Source organism: Ciona intestinalis, chromosome 7, assembly GCF_000224145.3.
Source record: "Ciona intestinalis chromosome 7, KH, whole genome shotgun sequence".
NCBI classification, from domain to species: domain Eukaryota; kingdom Metazoa; phylum Chordata; class Ascidiacea; order Phlebobranchia; family Cionidae; genus Ciona; species Ciona intestinalis.
Window position 1 is genome coordinate 508,997 of NC_020172.2, and position 19,079 is coordinate 528,075.

General features: G+C 35.4%; 2 protein-coding genes across 2 annotated transcripts; both read left to right on the top strand.

The window, feature by feature from the left end:
• Window positions 1-62: 62 nt before the first annotated feature.
• LOC100181959 (carboxypeptidase B-like) lies at window positions 63-8,396 on the top strand. The gene is made up of 12 exons (XM_002123170.4): window positions 63-221; window positions 1,536-1,611; window positions 1,857-1,927; window positions 2,041-2,095; window positions 2,236-2,343; window positions 2,785-2,985; window positions 3,469-3,579; window positions 3,974-4,177; window positions 4,570-4,656; window positions 5,403-5,487; window positions 6,003-6,115; window positions 8,106-8,396. Exons 1-12 carry the CDS (start codon window positions 160-162, stop codon window positions 8,172-8,174), a joined length of 1,242 nt encoding a protein of 413 aa, XP_002123206.1. The 5' UTR covers window positions 63-159; the 3' UTR covers window positions 8,175-8,396.
• Window positions 8,397-14,082: 5,686 nt separating this feature from the next.
• zf(c2hc)-1 (zinc finger (C2H2)-1) lies at window positions 14,083-18,846 on the top strand. Its single transcript, XM_002122710.4, has 7 exons — window positions 14,083-14,196; window positions 14,660-14,797; window positions 14,962-15,084; window positions 15,369-15,536; window positions 15,710-15,877; window positions 16,206-16,272; window positions 16,613-18,846. Exons 2-7 carry the CDS (start codon window positions 14,729-14,731, stop codon window positions 18,649-18,651), a joined length of 2,634 nt encoding a protein of 877 aa, XP_002122746.1. The 5' UTR covers window positions 14,083-14,196; window positions 14,660-14,728; the 3' UTR covers window positions 18,652-18,846.
• The last annotated feature ends 233 nt before the right edge of the window (window positions 18,847-19,079 follow it).

Consider the following 19,079-nt stretch of genomic DNA (forward strand, 5'->3'; position numbering starts at 1 on the left):
CGATCCTAAGAACGTAAAAATACAGACATCGTAAATACAATGCTGTCCCGACAACACATGTCTGTTCCCACGGCTAAATAAAGATGTTAGAAGTTAGATAAGCCTTCTCTGGCCACTGTATAGTACAAGTCTTCGTACAGTCAGCAGACAACATTTAAAATGAAGTTTTTTGTTGGAGTTTTGTTCCTCGTGCAGCTCGCTGTTTCTGTGAGGTTTGATGGGTAAGTTTGAATGAAAGAATGACCTCATTTGTTGTTGTAATAGTACTGTGTAGTATAAAGAGAGGCTGGCCTGGAGTCAACGCCCTATTCTAATATTTTCGAGTTTTGAACAATTAACGACGCTTATTTATGGCTCTAAAATTATCAAATTCTGTAAATATTTTTGTTTTCTATACCAAATTGGGCGCGAAAACTTTAGCTATCTTAACCCGCCCTGTTATAATAACACGTTTATCAATAGAACAGGATTTTAACCATAGCATGTTATACTATCTGTTGTTTTGTTGCTAACTCTTTTCGATTGCATGTTATTTTCGTTGCCGTGTTTGCATAAAAATACTTGGAGTAACCGTGGGGGAAGACGGGACACCTTTAACACAAAATACCTAAATGTCCTGATCGTGTTTTAAACAACAACGGCGTATGGAAGTCGCGAGGATAGGCTACAGTTTTATAAGTCTTTAAATGTTTTTTATTTACTAACAAATGTAACGATACAACAGAATATAGTGATATCCCATCTTTCCCCTTTACCATATAGTAGGATATGTTCCTGATGTACCAACCACTCTACTTTAAATAAAATGTATGGTTTGTTTAAACTTTGCTGTTTACAAACTTGAAGCAAACAAAGCATGTTTTTAAAAAAAATATTTAAAACCTAGAACTGTAAATGCTTTCGACCAGTCTTGTGCGTAAATAATGATTACAGTACATGGGCAGGTTTCTTTCGTTTTTTTTTTGCAGCGAGCGCTAAAGAACTCAACGCCGCGGCGAAGAATTAATTAGGCGTTGTTGCTGTCGATTCACCAGCAAGTTTTAAAGCTTCCAGTATTAACTGTAATGCAAGGAAGGGCTTTAAATCTGTTCTGGTAAAATTGTGGATTTTATGTAAAAGAACTGCTGCACCTTATATAGTGGTTGTTTAAGAATGGTTTAACGAGTTTTTACGTGCGGGAGACACTGACAAATATTAGTACAGCTAGGGATCGAAGGGAATTTTTGTATTTAATTAACTTTTGTGTTATGGTATGCTTTTGGTTGCTATATATTTACAAACTAAGCCGCATTCCTAATTTGAATCTGTGCAAAGGTCTTATATGGTCAGGTTGTGTTTTTACAATGTATAACCTATATATAGATACGCAGGTATTAAAGTAATTGCCCAGACATAAAAAGACCAAACGCTGCATTACAAGTTTACTAATTAACATTTACGCATCAAACACGTTATCATGCAGGCATGCAGATTTCACAACTCCGCCAATATAATGTGACGGTTAACATTCAATGAGTTATACTTTGCTTTCACAGAGACCAGGTGATTACAGTTGTTCCACGAACACCACAACACGTCAAATTGCTACGAGACGTGGGAAGAGTTACAGAGGTAATAAAAAGTGACGTTTCATAAATGTGGCTGACTATTTAGACCTCTTACCTATATAACATGTGGCGTCGAATGTTTACGAGGTGTTATAGGCACCTGGCTCACGAGGATAATTAACTGACAGTATTTTAACTTGAGTAGGAAGCTACAAGTCTACCTAAGTTAATACAGAAGCTTAACTGTAGGTTGGTAAATAGAAACAGTATATCATACAGTTTGGCTTTAAACCAATGTCCCTTATTTAGGTCGATTTTTGGAGTCCAGATGATGCATCTGGTGTTCTTGTTGGACATCCAGTCGACATTCGATTTCCAGGGTGAGTTTTATTACCTCCTTTAATGCAGACGGAAATTACAGTTTCTGCTGTAATAGTTCACTTGCGTTGAGAAGCCAATTAGATATTTATATTTACAATTTGCGTTTGTTCAGATCTTATGCTAAGGTGGCCAAAGAGCTTCTCCGAAAAGCCGGCATGAGTTACCAGGTACGGCATTTCGAAGTTACTTATGTATCTTATCCAAATTGAAATAGCCATATTCACTTTTTAATTTGTTTGAATGAGATTTTAGTAGTTGAGATTTGAAGCCTAAAATATGTTTTAGTTTTTGTTCTATTTCGGTACAGATCAAGATCGAGAACGTACAAGAACTCGTCAACAAGCAGTTTGATAGAAATGGGGCTCACACACGAGCTGGAGGTTACGACTACTATGTTTACCACACTTATGATGAGGTATTGCTGGCATAACGTATTAGGTATTCAACCACCAGAAACTTGAACAATATTTGATTTTTTTAGCCCCTTTAGTAGTGACCACTGGGTTGGAGCAATTGTCGTTGTGTCTTGCCCAGGGACACATACCCACAGTGGTAGCAATAACGAGCCTTGAATCCATTACGTCTGGGTTAGAGACAGGCGCGCTAACCGCAACTTATTCAACGGCGCCGGATATTCGGTGTATATAAAGCTCATACAGCACCACAAAAGGGAACATGTTCCGTCTTTACCCCAACCTACTATATGTCACTATGCCGGTCGTGCTTTTTAAAAAATCTCTTATACGATGCATTTTATCAAGTAAAATACCACATTAAACACTGAACATTACCATATTAGTTCTAACAATTTCTCACCGAGACATGTTGTTCTATAACCTTAATACAACCCCCGTAGATTCAGCAGTGGATTTCAGACATGGCAACCCAGTTTCCAACCCTGGCCCGACAAAGCTTATTGACCACTTCTACGGAAGGCCGTGCAGTAAACATGCTCACACTTGGTTCTTCTACCGATAAACCGATCTTTCTTATTGATTGTGGAGTTCATGCTCGTGAATGGATTGCACCAGCATTCTGCCAATTCTTTGTGCATGAGGTAACGGGTTTAATTCCGAGTATTATCTTAATTTCTTACAACCTCATTTTTTAATTTTTATAATGCTACTTTTTTAACTGTTTTGTCTTATAACTTTATGATCGGTTTTTAAAATGTTTGAACTGATCACGCGCCGTGCTTACCACATTAAGACCATAATTATACACTATATTCCTTATATGGTTGAGGTCCCAAAGCCACACACGGTATAAGACTAGGGATGTATAGGTCAGAGTTGTCTTATACTCTGGACCATACTAACATAGATTAAAAAGTACCTGTTGTAAGGTCAATATATAAATGAGTAACTTATTTATCCTAAGCAGGGCAGTTTTTCACCATAAGGAACAATTGCGCTGAAACAATACCTTGTAACTGTTAAAAGAACACATTTCCAGAGTGTTAACAATGTCGAGCCTCGCACCTGTCACCTCTGCTGTGCTAGAGGTTGTCGCGATATATAACTTACTATTTCTGTTGCAGTTACTTACTTTATATGAGACGGATGCGCAAGTTAAGACGATGATGGACGAACTGACGTGGGTGATTGTTCCTCTTTTGAACGTTGATGGTTACGAATACACCTGGTCTGACGTGAGTATGACGTCACAGCTACTTAAATATGACGTTACAGTTACGTAAGTAAGTGGAAAGTTCCCTTGTATGAGAGCATTGAAAAACAGGAGTGTCGATGTAAAACAGCAGTATATGGTAAAATGCGTCGACAAAGAAAAGTATAACATACATTATTTATCTCTTCGTATAGCGAAGATCAGATTTAGTAAAACAACAAGGAAAGGAAGTTTATAGCAACCAATTGATATCGTTAAAATACATTGGTTGTAAAACTAACATGACATTAAACATCCTATGAAAGCGTGCCTGCTTTACAAAGTTACAAACATTATATAAAAGATACTGTACACTTCTGATAGAAAAGATACTGTACACTTCTGATAGATGAAATATTCTAAATGTTGTGTTTTAGGACCGAATGTGGCGAAAGACAAGATCCAACTACGGCACCGCTTGCTCTGGTGTTGATGCGAACAGGAATTTCGATATTAACTGGTCGGGAGAGGGCGCCTCGACCAACCCATGCAGCAACACATATTGTGGGCCATCTGTTGAATCGGAACCTATTGTTAAAGCTCTCTCAGACATTATTCGGGAAAATACTGGAAACATAAGAGTAAGAATTTTAAAAAGAATTTTGTGTACATTCCATTTTAAAAGCATTATGTGTCAAATAATTTAAAAAATGGTTACAATAAGGCTGCCACAAACGTTTAAGCACCTAATGCAAAGGTTTTATTGCACACGATAACATAATGGTTACATTGAATAAATGAATGATTGCAACTTATCTTATTTCGCATGGCGTTGCAACCACAGCCGGTGTAACACGGGTGATCCTCCTGCCCGCTTACAAGTTACCACATATATTATACATAATGGTTATACATGATAATACGCTAAGGTCACACATTCGTACCTTACAACCTTACATAGATATGCACACAGCATGCATAAACATAATAACAAGTGTTTGAATTCACACGCTGATAACTTTTATACCACCAGGGTTACATCGCATTCCACAGCTACAGCCAGGTGTTCGTGTACCCTTACTCATACGCATTCGAGGATACTGCCAACGCGGATCAGTTGGTAAATACGACCTGCTATGTATACATATATACAGTACTATATATATATATGGGGTAAGGCGGGACACCTTTAGCATATAATATCCAAATATCCTGATCGCGTTTTAAAGGAATACCAACATTTTAATATGGGAGCCGTAAGAATCCAAATTGGACGAGAATATATAATGAAACAGCGTCCCATTTTACCCCAACCTTATATATATGATTATAATTATATGCACATTGTATCGAGTTACACTTCTCCATTGTTAAACTTATTCTTATCCTAAGGATGTATGTTAATCAAAACGTATAGTGCAATAAAGTTAATATTTTTACTAAAAAGCAGTTTTTAGGCAATATACACTGCTTGTGTTTGGAAATTTGTATTTTGCTGGTGTATAAGTATCTGAGGCACTAATGGTACTGTTGGCAATACCTCATAGTCACGAGCTATAATGTACACAGTTTATTGTTAAACTATATTTCCGTTTGTTTTCAATGAAAGGAAATGGCAGCAGCAGTGGTTTACGTGGAAGCGTTGCAACATATGAACAAAGCATTATATAAAAGCCTCTCTCACAATTTAGCCTGTTTGTGAACGCCACTAATATAAAGTATCTCGTATCGTATTACGATAAAACTCCTTTAATACATGCCGGTGTAAAAATACATGAGACAAAAATGCCAACCACATTTTTGGGAAAATCGTTTTGTATCATACAATCTTATAAAATTTGATATTAAAGTTTGACCTTTGTTTAGTATGACTTGTCCTCTCGGGCTTCCCAGGCGATCAAAGACACTACTGGAATGGATTATACCTTCGGACCTGGCTATGATTCTATGTGTGAGTTTATTTTTGTAAAATCCGAAAACAACTACCTCTATAACGCAATACCTACTGGGTCATAACCGGTTGTAACGGGTCGTAACAATACGTATATGATTATATTTCATGTTACAGTAAGATGGAGAAAGATGGGACACCTTTTCATTCTATTTTCTCGTACATTTTGGTAGTAAACAAACAACATTCACAGAATTATAAAACCTTGTCCTCGCGACTTTCATAGACCGTTGTTAATTGTTTAAAACACGACCAGAATATTTATATATTTTGTGCTAAACGTGTCCCAAATTCCCCATCCCACTATATAATACTGTGGAGTAAGATGGATACCGTTAGAACAAAATGTTCCATATTTTAAAATTGTATTTTTAACAAATGACAACATTTAAAATCGTGAGGGTTCGATTAAATATTTTTGTAAATATTCTTTGTTTGCTATAGCAAAGGTTTTGGTATAAAAGAAAATGAAACAAAACCATCTTAACCCGACCTACTATATATCAAATTTCTAGACCTTGTTTCTGGTGGTTCAAAAGATATGGCTTACAACAATCAGATCCCATTATCGTGGACGGTCGAATTGAGAGATACTGGTAGATACGGCTTTGTTCTGCCAGAGTCGCAGGTGAGATACAAATAAACCTAACCTGCAGTTCAATCGCTTTATTGCCACACCTTGAGCGAATCTAATATGTATATTGTGGTTGTGAATACATTTTGTGTTGTTATCTTGCATATATATATATGTGTGTATATGTATATAGATAAAGTACAAGATAATATATACAAAATATAAGTAAGATAACACATAGTTGATGTGTATATAGATACACGTATACGCCTACACATGTTGTTTATGGTAGTTTATATTTATATACCATGTATAACAAAACCATAAAATGCCCTGAGTTGTATTTTAACCAAGTGATCTTTTAAAAATATCTGCATTATCTTATTTATTCGGGTGTGACGTGTGACGCGTATACGGGGATTGTCTTGACATTTCTCCCATTTCTTACAAAAGCGTTTCTATTTATATTCGGAATTTGTTATTATTACGTCCAAGCAAAACATTCATACTATCAATAAAACGCGTCATTCGTTGTGGCGTTTATGTACAAGTTACTTTCCAAACAAAATACTGGTGCTTTGACAATTTTAAATAAATCTCTATTCATGTGAAATATAAATACTTTGCAAAATCTTGTGATACATATAGTAATGTGGGGGAAGATGGAACGCCTTTTGCACGTAATATCCGAATATCCTGACCGTGTTTTGAACAAGCAACACCAGTCTATAGGACCCGTAAAAATAAAGTTGTATAATCCTTTAAATTTTTTTTGTTAACTACTAAATGGGACGGGAAAACAGAATGAAAAGCTATCTCCCCCCACCCTACATCAGTTGCAGTAATAAAATATTCCGTTTGCTATAATATTAACATAATTGACTTAACTCCCAACACCGACTGCTTCAAACGTTTATTTTTTTAAAGGCACAGCACAATTTGCGCTCAATAATATTATGTTGTTTTCTCCATATATTCTGTTAATCTTTTTGTCTATAGTTAAACATAAGCAATATTATCTGTTAATACCTTATGTCAAAAATGCACAATAGCAATTCAATTAAAAGTAAAAAAATCAGTTTGTTGAAACTTTATTTCTATTCATAAAGGGTTTTTACATAAAGTTAAAAGATTTTATTGCCGTGTGTTTATCGCCCAGTTCGCTTGGTTGTATATCACGTACAAATATTTACACATCGCCGACGAACTTACATTACTTACTATAGTCATTGCCAAAGAAGTATAAATCTTCGGAACCCAGTATTTTGGGATTACTATTATAGTTTCTGTGTACAAGAACTAAAGTGCTGACTTAGGCATTTGTAACCTCAATACAGAATCATTAGAGTTGGAAATCCCCATGTAACAAAAGCGCAAAACTTTAAAAGTACAGCAAATATAGCAACACGTTGTTTAAATGTATAACGATGTTATATGTAACGTTGCCGGAAATGTGATTGTTATGTTTTCTAAGCATTTGTTAATACAAAATAATCATTAAGTATCAACATGCTGGCTTCTACGTTTTTCAACTGCGATAAAACTATATCGAAGGTTTTTTATTCCTTCGAAAAAATGCTTTCAGTATTTAACAGATAATTCGTAAATTCCGTTGGGTCAAATTGTACATTACCGATATATAGTAGGATGGGGAAAGACGGGACACCTTTGGCACACAATATCCAAATATCCTGATCTTGTTAAACAATTAACAACGGCTTACGGGAATCGGAGGATACGGTTTTAGATTTCTTTAAATATTCTTTGTTGACTGTACCTAATGAAACGAGAAAACAGCTTGAAAAGGTGTCCCATTTCCCCTCGCACTACTATGCACAAAGAATCGGACATTTTTCATTTCTATTTAATTTTTCAAAAAAAACGTTTTCAATATCTTTAAACGGTTGGTTATCATTTATTTTATTTGCTTGAAGTTTGGAAATTTTTGAAAATCCTATTTTGTATCTGATACACTATATACAGAGCCATAAATACACGAAAATCGTGCATAATGATCAAACTCACGCAACTTGTTTGTTTATAGATCGAAGGAACTTGTCAAGAAATGTATCAAGCCATGATCGTGATCGCTGACGAGGCAATGAAAGGTTGAATCAGCACAAAACACGTCAATAAAAATGTCTTACATTATCTTTAAATACAATTATGGTGGACATATTTGGGTATCGGGTAACTGCTTTTAAAACACGTATAGCGTACCATATACAGTTGCAATTAAGTTTTTAAGCTGGTTACTTTGCGTTAACTTCTATAATTATGGTGAATTCTTATGAATACAGATCGCTATAGTAATACAGACCATTTTCAAATTAAATGTGAGAAATTTTGTTTTAGTTATAACAGTCTAACAAGTTAAGTGGTTGGCTAATGTATAGTGAATATTTACGTATTATTTAAAGGTTAAACCCATTTCGCACGCATAGCCTAAATTATATATAAAATCTGTAATTATTAGCATTCGCAGCCTATACTTATTTTGGCCAGCGATGAAATTCTAGTTTGTTGTTGAATGATTTACTTTATTTCATTCATTGCAGATTTACACCACTATTGTTTAGGATTTATTCCTAAAATTTTACTTTTTAGGACTTAAAATAAAACTACCCAGAGATAATTTGGAGTTAAAAATGCATAAGCGAAGTATATATTTATTTTAAAAAAAACGCTTCATAGTAACTGATACCCGTTTAGAAACCATGTTAGACCAGGGATTTGCTACATTATAAATACCTAAAATATTTGGCATTTTCTGCTAGATCGGCAGAACGGAACGAAATACCGCTATCCATTTCAGTAACAAAATATCCCAAACTATTTTTTTAGTTTTGAAAATATTTGTTGTGTTTTCCAATACGCAAGATATTTGTAAGGTTCATATTTAGCACAAAAATTTAAGGTATCGACTTCGTATGTAATGAGTGGTTGTTATGTAACTTTTAAAAGCGGTTTTACTTGTACAGCGTATTGGATTGGGTGTGTGGAACAGTTAACATCGTTCCGCTTGGGTGATCGTGTTAAATATTTGCAACGGTCGTCGAACTAACCGTTGACATAAGTTCAAACAAGCTAACTATACATATGTTGTTGGTGAATATCTACTAGCGAACCACAACACTATATAAAGCTGTAGCTACAGCGAATTTTCTGCCTGCTAAACAGCTAGGCCACCAATCTGTAAAGTTGAAATGTGGTCAGACTTAAAATAACAAAAATGACAAAACAGTTTGTGTGGCAATATTGGGAATATGCGTAACAATATGAGTTCAAATAAGCTGCACAACCAAAAAAGCCGCATTTTTATTAAGCGGTCAGTATTATTGCACTCAAAAATTCAGTTCTGCATAAAAAATGTTATGCTGAAAGATTGCAAAAAGATAAAATGAAAACCGTTGTATTATAGGTGTAATAAATATATCCTCATATTTATGGAGGTATGATAAGTTGAAAACATTTACACCACGTAGTCAGTTACTATCCGCACAGAGCTATAACAGCAGGCAAATGCCTTTAATATTTCCTTCCTGTACGTTTGACGTAGCATGTAGCTATATAGCCTTCTGCTGCCGCTTTTAAACTTCCAAAGCGAAACGAAACTAGCACTGGGAATAGTTTCTATGTATGTCTTAATTTATACATAAAAAGAAAAATTGCAAAACAAACCTTCCGTTATCACAGAAAATAATTTTTCTATTTTTCTTAATTAAAAATAAATTATAATATAATAAATACACGCCGAAATAAATGTGTTTTTGTCTATATTGATCAAGCGCAATTACATTTCGTTTATTGCTCACAATTAATACATTTTCCACCAGTTTAATTAATATGACGTGTAAACTTTGCTCTATTATATTAAATTACGTGGACAATTTTTGATTTTGAGTAAAATTGTTTAATGCTATCCAATTAAAGTTAAACTACATAGGCTTATTATTACAACTTAGAGCTAAAACAACCTCAGCGTGTGTACAAAAAAACATATTCAATTCTGTTGTGTACAGATTACTATTCTGAAATAGTAGCTAAATGACAGTTAAGTATTAATAAACAGCATTTTTAACCCCGGGCGTTGCCTTTAAAGTATATACCACAACCCGACACAACCCATTTGTTTACTAAGCAGTTATATTGCCGATTGCTAAAACAGAATTGACTGAATACGAATGACAACTATAGAAAAACATTTAAATAGCTTTAATAATTTTATCCATAACATACAATAACATACAATATCCATTACATACACGAACACACTATAATTATTAAAAGTAAAGCTACTTGAACAAGAATTTAAACATCCCGTGTTAAATTAGATTGAATAATAAACACAAATAATTTTATACAGAAGGACAATTTGTACGTTTTAGCTTTATCTGTAATAAAAGGTCAATCAGCTGTAGTGTAACGTATGACCTATGTTAGTTTAATAAAAGCTTTTAAACTTTAAGCAAGTTTATTTGCAAGTACAGTACAAGCTGTTTTGAAAGCATAGAAAACAAAACGGAAAGCCGTTGGGACAATTCTACTGACTGCCGTTATGAACAAAGGAAGTGGCAAGCTCAGCCTCATGAAAGCAAGTATATCGAATGACGCAAATGAAAAGCAACTAAACAGTTACTGGTCTTGCTGTCTTATTACATACACAGTTCTACTGGTGTAGGCTCTATGTATTTTGGTGTATAAATTACTTTGCTTAAAGTAACATGTTAAAAGTGTATGATGTTGATTTATTATCTTATTTTTGTAATCCGTCGCTTTATACTTGCTGATCAATATTATTACTTTAATCTTAGAAACAAGCTAAAGTATTTTGCACTGTGATCTCTTTGAGCCAAATAACATTTACGCAGCAGACAATATAATCAATTTTGAATGTCGATTGTATTGGCAAAGACACGCGATAACTTTGCATTAGAAATTTTTACCAAAGCCAAAGCTTTCAAACCGACCATAAATGTATGCTGAATATGCTGTAACTATAAAATTACCCTGTTTCTTTTTATAACCTATATGTAGTTTCCCAAATTAATTTAAGGCTATTGTATATGGCTATTTTAGGTCATTGGATTCTGTTGGAAACTTTTCCGTGTATACGTTTGAAACGGTGTTTTTGTTCGTAATTTAACCAGAGACTTATTATACGTTTTTTTAACCGGTGACATGTGATAGGTTACGTGAGAGCCTATTGTTATTATTATAAATGTGTTCCTGCTATATTTTATGAACAGGAAATTTAAGCGACAGCGGAAAAGCGGAGAATTGATTAAGATAAAAAAAGAGAACAAAAAGCGCGGAGGGGTGTGAGTGGCTTGCTCTTATCAAAAACTAAGCGAAACCGCCTTGAAAAAAAACTTCCATTTTTATCTATAACATAAATTACAAGTTTCATAACAAAAACAGTAATATTAGGAATGCTTTCATAAAGACTTTTTACGGTATGATAACAATAACGGAACACAAAAAATACGGTTATTTTATGAAATTAAAAAAAAATATTTTTTTAACCTGACGTGCTGGTCGAATAACAGTTCGTGTTATGAGTTACCAAACACAGTAATGCATTGAACTGTTATTCAATTATGCCATGCGTCACTCTGTATGCATGTGATGCGGTACAGTATCTTATTTTAATTCTTTACTCGTTTTTAAACCTGGATTGGTATATTTAAACATTATAAGCACTTAACGCCCTTGTATTAGACAGTTAAAGGATCAATTCAAAACACCTTGTCGTTACAATCCGATTCACATTAGCGTAATAATTTTGGCCATAGTTAGTAGCTAAATAAAAACCAAATTAGACTTGCCATTAAGGCGAAACGACCGTTGCTTTATTCTTATTAAATTACTTCAAGCTCTGTGACGCATGTCAGTTCTTGTTGCGTTTAAATCCAAGTGTGCTTTATTATGTTGAACATGACTGTTCAAGTGCTACAGTCCTTTAAAGCTCGCCATTGGTTTAAAGTTTTAAAAGTTTGCCGAATTTAAAAGCTATTTTAGCTTCGTACAAAAGCTCTATTTTTAAGTAACACTGCACACACATATTCGCGTTTCTAAGTTTGGAATCTGACGTAATATGTCCCAGCTACTAAACTAGAGATTCATTTTATTTGCTTGGTTTCTTTTGGGTAAAATTTTCGCAGAAATGTCAACCGCTGCTGTTAAGACTTCGGTTGCTTAAATTGAAGTTACTGTGTCACTAGTAATAATTCTGTTTCACGTATAGTCAAAAGTCACTCTTTCTATAGTCTTAGAATAAGCCTTTTTATATATGGCTATTTATCTAAAAAATACTGTTATAAACAAAGTAGTTGATTGGGTTTTCCGGAATAAATAATTGTAGCCATTGTTACCCTAACTAATGTATTATTAATATTTACAGGATCATACTGCTTTCGGGCTCTGTTTCGGAGAAAGTATTTTTCTTAAATTAGACCAGGCGTAGGCAGTGTGTTTGTGACGTGTACCAACGTCATTGAATCAATAGCACAACATACGTTATTATAGTATCCACCATTTGGAATAAACTCCTAAGTCAATCCAATATAGAGTGTCGCTCGCGGTATGACGACGAACTGTTACTACTTTGGGTTCGTTGAACTTAGTGCGTAGGAAGGGAAATAAAATGCTATGTTTGTCGTCGTAGCTGGTCGACTTCTAATAAAAGACATAGTTTCCAACTGGGATTTAAAAACTTTTACCCATACGCTTTATAAATGTAAACTGAAGTTATAGTTTTTTTTGTATTGAACTCTGGTGCCTATTAAAGTTCATGTTAACGCATGTTTAGTGTTTCGTCTCTGTTGTCGTTCTTTTAAATATTAACAAAGGTTCGCTATTGTAAACAAAAGATCTCTAGTATGTTTTAAACCAACAAATTCCGGGGCAAAGAAATAAAATATTTGATAATAAAAACGAAAGTACATTTTCTGGTGTCTGGTACAGTACTTTTTACGTACACTGATTAAGTTGAAGTGCAACCAATCAACATTTCCAATAAAATATTTCCAAAACCCAGCCTACTTTATTCCTCCTTTTTTTCTTTTTCGAACGTGGCAAAAACGCCTCACGGTTCTGCGCCAATCAGCTCCTCCGCCCCATTTTCCTTTTCTCTTTCATTCTCTTTGCCAGTCATGATGTCTTCGCTTCCTGCGTTAATGACGACTTCGTTTCTGAAGCCTGTAATACAATGCTCATTGAAGCAAATCGGGACGTTTTTCAATAGCTTTGCTTACTTTGTACTTATAGTATATAATTATAGCCATTTACACAACTGATCATAAGTTCACATAGTATTATCTATATTGTTTCTACATTAATATAATTAATAGGCAGTCACGAATATAAGATTTTAGTTAAGTAAAAGCAATAGAAAGTATTTTTACCGAATTTGAAGGATATTTTTTTAAATAAGTGTATTGCGTTTTGAAAATACTGGTGTACTTTAAAATCTGTTTTTATTTTTTTTGCATAATTACTGTTCGTTTTTATTTATTGTTTTTTTTTAATTATATGATTATATTGTTACAAAAAGAAAAAAATCCCCAACGTATTTATCAGAATATTTATATATAAGTTTTAAACCAAAAGCTACAGAGTAAATTATTAAAAAAAAGAAAATTTCCTCGCTTATTTTTTACCAAAGTCTAAAGTAAATACATATATTTTAATTTGACAAACAATTTGTTATGTAAGTCGGTTTATTAATAGGTTTAATGTTAAAAACATTAGAAAGATTTTTTGTGTCGACTAAAACGGCAAGGCAGTGCAGAGGCGCCTCTAATCATTTTCCCCCGCGCTGCGTGAGTTTTTCTCCTTTTGCTCTTGGCGCCTTCTTTCTCTCTCATTCTTTCATTGTTTTTCTGACGTTTGGCGCACACTGTTTGCGCGCCAGCAAAGCCAGTACCAGATTGCATTATAATCTCTGTTACATGAAGTAGGGAATACAGTATTTAGAAACAAAGTTTAAAAGTTTTGCTTAAGTAGTATAGTAAGTCGAGTTGTACCACACAGATAACTAAAGTTACTTTTCAAGCATAGTTTCTCAAAGAGTTTGTTACACTGAAAATTGAAATATCCGAAGGTGGCCTCAGCGTTAAATGTGATTGCGAAAGGTTTGGTATTTATTTTTTCTTCGTTGCTAAGCCTTGTGGTAATTCAGTTCGTTGATAGGACATGTACTAATGCTTTGTGATATCTTAAAACAAATCTTACAACTAATGTACGTCTCTTGGGAACACGTCTTTGTAACATGTTTGAAATAATTCTTTCCGCCGTACGGAGTCGGAGTAATTTAGGTTTTTCTAGCTATATGTTTTAACTTACCTATTTTTTTCATAACCCTATATGAGCATTTTTTTAATATGAATACGATTATTATACCATATGTATTGATAGAAAAGTTGGATAACGGTTTAGGTACAAATCGTGACAGTCTTTTAAAAGAATACGAACTGAGATGATTTAACTGCGGAAGTCTGTTTCGGATTTATAACAACATTATGTTCTGTTTAAATGTAAACATGAAAAATGTGAAGGTTCGTAAACGAGCTTTTAATATAATTTTTTTTTATGTAGCGCAAAGTAGAATTTTTATATTTCGCAACACCTGTGTAATATTTCCGAGAATTTTGATGCTATTCCACCATGTCGCTTGTTGAAAGCGGGAACACAGAAAAGGAACAACGAAGTCAATCGTGGCCTAATATCGACTCGGTAATATTTTTTTTTTTAAATAATATGTTCTCCCTAGAAATTGCTAAATAGTAAAATGTTTACCGAAAATTAAACGGATAAGGTGAATTTTTATTCTTCGTATTATGTAAGACAGTGATCATCAGAACGCTCTGCATAAGTTTGATTTTCGTTTCTATACACAGACACATGATGCCGAACTCCCACACGAAAGTGATGATCAACTTTTCGAAGAAATGAACGCCGAAGATAATGTTCAACTAAGTCATAACTCGAAGTCAAATTCTGAAACGGGCGACATCAAAGGGGTGAGAATTTATCTTTTAGCTATCTTAGAAGTTTAACCTTTTGAGCATATCCCATGGGCCATATAGATCTCATGTACTGAAATATATAACAAAAACACTTCCTTAAAAACATTACCAGCTTTAAAGGGTTGAAATAAGGTTTTGAAAATAAATGTTCTTAGTTTAAATCAAGGGGATAAAAATAGATAAAAGTAAATTCAACCATTTATTGAAACTCCTAAACATTTTGTGGAAGTTTAGTTATTTTCGGAAATCAAACAGAAATTTTACTTGATCGTTTGCAGAATCCCAATCTATTGACATTATATAACGTTCCGGAAACAAACCTTTCCACCACGGACGACAACGGGAAGAATGAGCTGAAAAAACTTGAGGTTCATGAAGAAGAGAATGCTTCGGCTGATCTAGCTTGGGAAGATGGTGTTGCAACATTGCCCGGCAGCAATTTGAAAGTAAGTTATTCGTTTTTAAGTCTTTTCATTTGCATTTTGTATTAATACATAAATCATTTCAAATGTTGTTTAATTGTCGTCAATAATTGTCGTCAATAATTGTCGTCGGATTAGAAAATGAAACCTACATTTTATTATAGTTTATTCATACATTTATTCACATTTTTTTCCAGTTTCGAATGAATTCTACAGGATACCTTGAAGTTATAAGCGATGACGAAGACATTGCTAACAGTGAAAGATCCCCAACCGATCATGGTCAAAACCAAAACGAATATAACGAACCTTCTGTTTTAGAAATTAAAATGGAGGCAGAAACACCAGTTAATATGGAAGGAAAGGTAAAATATACTTATAGTAGGGTGGGGGAAGATGGGACACCTTTTACACATAATAACCAAATATCCTGATCGTGTTTTAAACAATTAACAACGATCTGTGGGAGCCGTGAAGATAAAGTTTTATAAAAAATCGTTGTATGTTTGTTTACTACCAAGTTGGAGGAGAAAATAGATTGAAAAGGTGTCCCATCTTCCCCCACCCTACTATATGTTCTTTTATAATAAATTTAGTTGAAATCGCGCGGAATATGTGTAAGGTGTGGTAAGTGTTTAATCTAAAAATTGGTGTTAAATTCTTCTACTTATCACTTGGAAACCAATTTTTCAGCTTACAGACGATGATGAAATAAGAAATGAAGGCGATAACATTGAGTACATGACCTGCATAAATACGGGTGAGTTAGCCAATGCGCCTTTTCAATAATTCAGACCATTAAAAGCTTTTGTTACAATAGAGAATATAAAACTGTGGTGGATTTTTATAACTTCTTTTGGAAATACCCGGCGTGCGTAAGCATGTAGCATTTGCCGAAAAACCGTGGTTTAAAGTTAAGACTTTAAATGCTTAACCCAGTATCCTATATTACACAGTCTCGGTTGATTTGCATGTGCGCAATTAAGGTAATTAAGCTTTGCTTTCAAATTAACCTGATCGATACATTACTGTATATATGCATGAACGTTGTAAGAAGCAGAATGGCTAAGCTGTTACAGCATTTTGCTATATATCAACAGAGCATTCGTCTACCGGTGCTTATAACAAAGAATTGCGGACTTGCTCGTTTTGCGGACATGTCGGCAGAGCTTCACACTTCTTGGGTGCTTATTGCGGGAAGAAATGTATCGCACAGAACGCAAGGACTCACAAACGCAAACTTAGCATCATACCCCAGCCTGCAAAGAAGAAGCAAATCGGCAAGACAGGGGATCTCAAAATCAAGATTCGTCTTCCTTCCTCGAGCTTTGGATCTCACGGCTTCGACGAACCAAAGACAAAACTCAACAACCCCGACACACCACGAGTAAAAGGCCAAGTTGAGTTTAGTTGGTCCAAATACTTGGAGGAGTGTGTCGCCATCGGTGCCACTGAAAAATATTTCAGACTGGTATCTGGAAGAGATCCATATCCCTTAAAACCGAACAATTTCAAAGTGGGCTTTCTTCTAGAAGCGATAGACCCTTTAAACCAGTCTTTATTTTGTGCTATGTCAGTGGTACGTGTCCGTGGCCACCGACTAAGGTTGCAATTCCTCGGCTACAAAGACTGCTATGATATTTGGGTGAATTCCGACTCTCCGTTCATCTTTCCTTGTGGGTTCTGTGAACGGACAGGAAGAAAGCTAGCCCCGCCCAAAGTACTCGATCCGGAAACGTTTAGTTGGAACGCATACGCAGAACGCATGCCCAACTTTACAATCGCTCCTGAAGAGGTCTTCGCTTCCATGCCCCATTCATTGTCGAACCTTACTAAGTTTGAGCTTAACGATAAACTGGAAGCGATCGATCGACAAAATTCGGAGCTAATATGCGTTGCCACTATTATAGACATGCTGGGTGAACACGTTCTTGTACATTTTGATGGCTGGGAATCGGAATACGATTACTGGTCACGCACCTCATCCGCGCTTATTCACCCTGTCGGGTGGTGCCAGGAGAACGGTCGACTACTTTCTCCTCCCCAAGGTTTTGTGGGCGAATATTTTACCTGGGATCAGCATCTTAATGAAACAGGGCGACGGGCAGCACCAGCGGAATGCTTTGAATGCATCCAACACGAGTTTGAAGTTGGAATGAAGCTTGAAGCCGTCGACCCACGCAACCAATCGTTAGTGCGAGTTGCAACCGTTAGTGAAATAGAAAAACATAGAATTAAAGTTCACTTCGACGACTGGAATACGATTTACGACGAGTGGTATGACGTAGACAGCTTCGACATACACCCTATAAACTGGTGCCAGAAAACAGACCACCCGCTTGAACCCCCGGTCGTTGTAAAAGATCGAGATCTTTCTAAAGGCGGTTGTCCTACCCCCGGTTGCTCAGGTATTGGGCACGTTAAATCAACCAAGTTTCAGAATAATCATCGCAAGCATCATTCTGAGTTTGGTTGCCCGTACGCTCCGAAGAATCTTAACAAAGCGGTGATGTATGATCGCCTTGCCAATCGGGCACCTAGAAGATGCGCCCGAAGTACCTCACATACTACCAGCAATGTTGCAAGGAGGGATTCGATTAATAATCCTGTGCCGAAAAAGCGAGGAAGGCGTCGTCGCCCCGAAGCGAACTTGTATTCTAGTTACAGCGTCGACAGAAAATCTAGCTATGAAGCAAATGTCTCCACGCAATCTTCTTCGTACCACCACCAACGTCGCCATCGTTGTCGCAGGCACGCGCGAACAAGAAAGTCGGTTGATTCCTTGGGTTCATCTGAGCAAGCCTTCCTGCCAGGTCTAAACCCCTTCCCGAATCGAGAACTACCTGTATGCTGGGAAAAGAATGTGCGACGTCTGCCTGGTGTAGAAGGCATCAAAGCACAGCAAGTAAAAACATGGTCTATAGAGAAAGTTGCAGAATTCATTAACGTCCTAACCGGGAAGACTGAATGTGGGACTTTCTTTATCGACCACGAAATAGACGGAGAGTCACTTCTTCTCTTAACCCAAGAAGACATTTTAAAAATTCTTAAAATTAAACTCGGTCCTGCAGTAAAAATATACAACGCTATTCTAATGTTTAAAACTGTCGATCCTAACGCTTTCTCTGCAGCTTGGTAAATGCGAACATCCGTCGCCGTTGGTATTGGTCAATAAATCACTTGTCAACGCTTTTTTTTCTATAAGTTCCATGTTCGATATCTTGTACAGAATGATATATTGGGTTCACCGTGGTCAATATTCTTAAACATTTTCCGTTTCCGTTGTATTTTTACTGCCGTTCTGCTTTAGATAATAAATCGGATAGAAAAGAATTCATTTCAACCGATCGGAAATAGGAAATGGCAAACATATATACGTAGACAGCTTCGACATAGTTCTTTAGGGTAAGATGAATATCGTTAGCATAAAATAAATACATCAGATTTTATACTCGTGTTTGAACCAATCTCGAGGATCTACAGTTAAATAATTCTGTAAATATTTCTTATTACTAATGGTTGTGATAAGAGCTTGAGAAAATGGCCCATCTTACCCCACCCTAATAT

Excerpts from the sequence above, each read along its gene's own strand:
- LOC100181959 (XM_002123170.4), top strand. The coding sequence starts at position 160 with ATGAAGTTTTTTGTTGGAGTTTTGTTCCTCGTGCAGCTCGCTGTTTCT. Across the intron at positions 1,928-2,040 it reads GTCGACATTCGATTTCCAGG|ATCTTATGCTAAGGTGGCCA; the intron begins GTGAGTTTTATT and ends GCGTTTGTTCAG. Across the intron at positions 3,580-3,973 it reads ACGAATACACCTGGTCTGAC|GACCGAATGTGGCGAAAGAC; the intron begins GTGAGTATGACG and ends GTTGTGTTTTAG.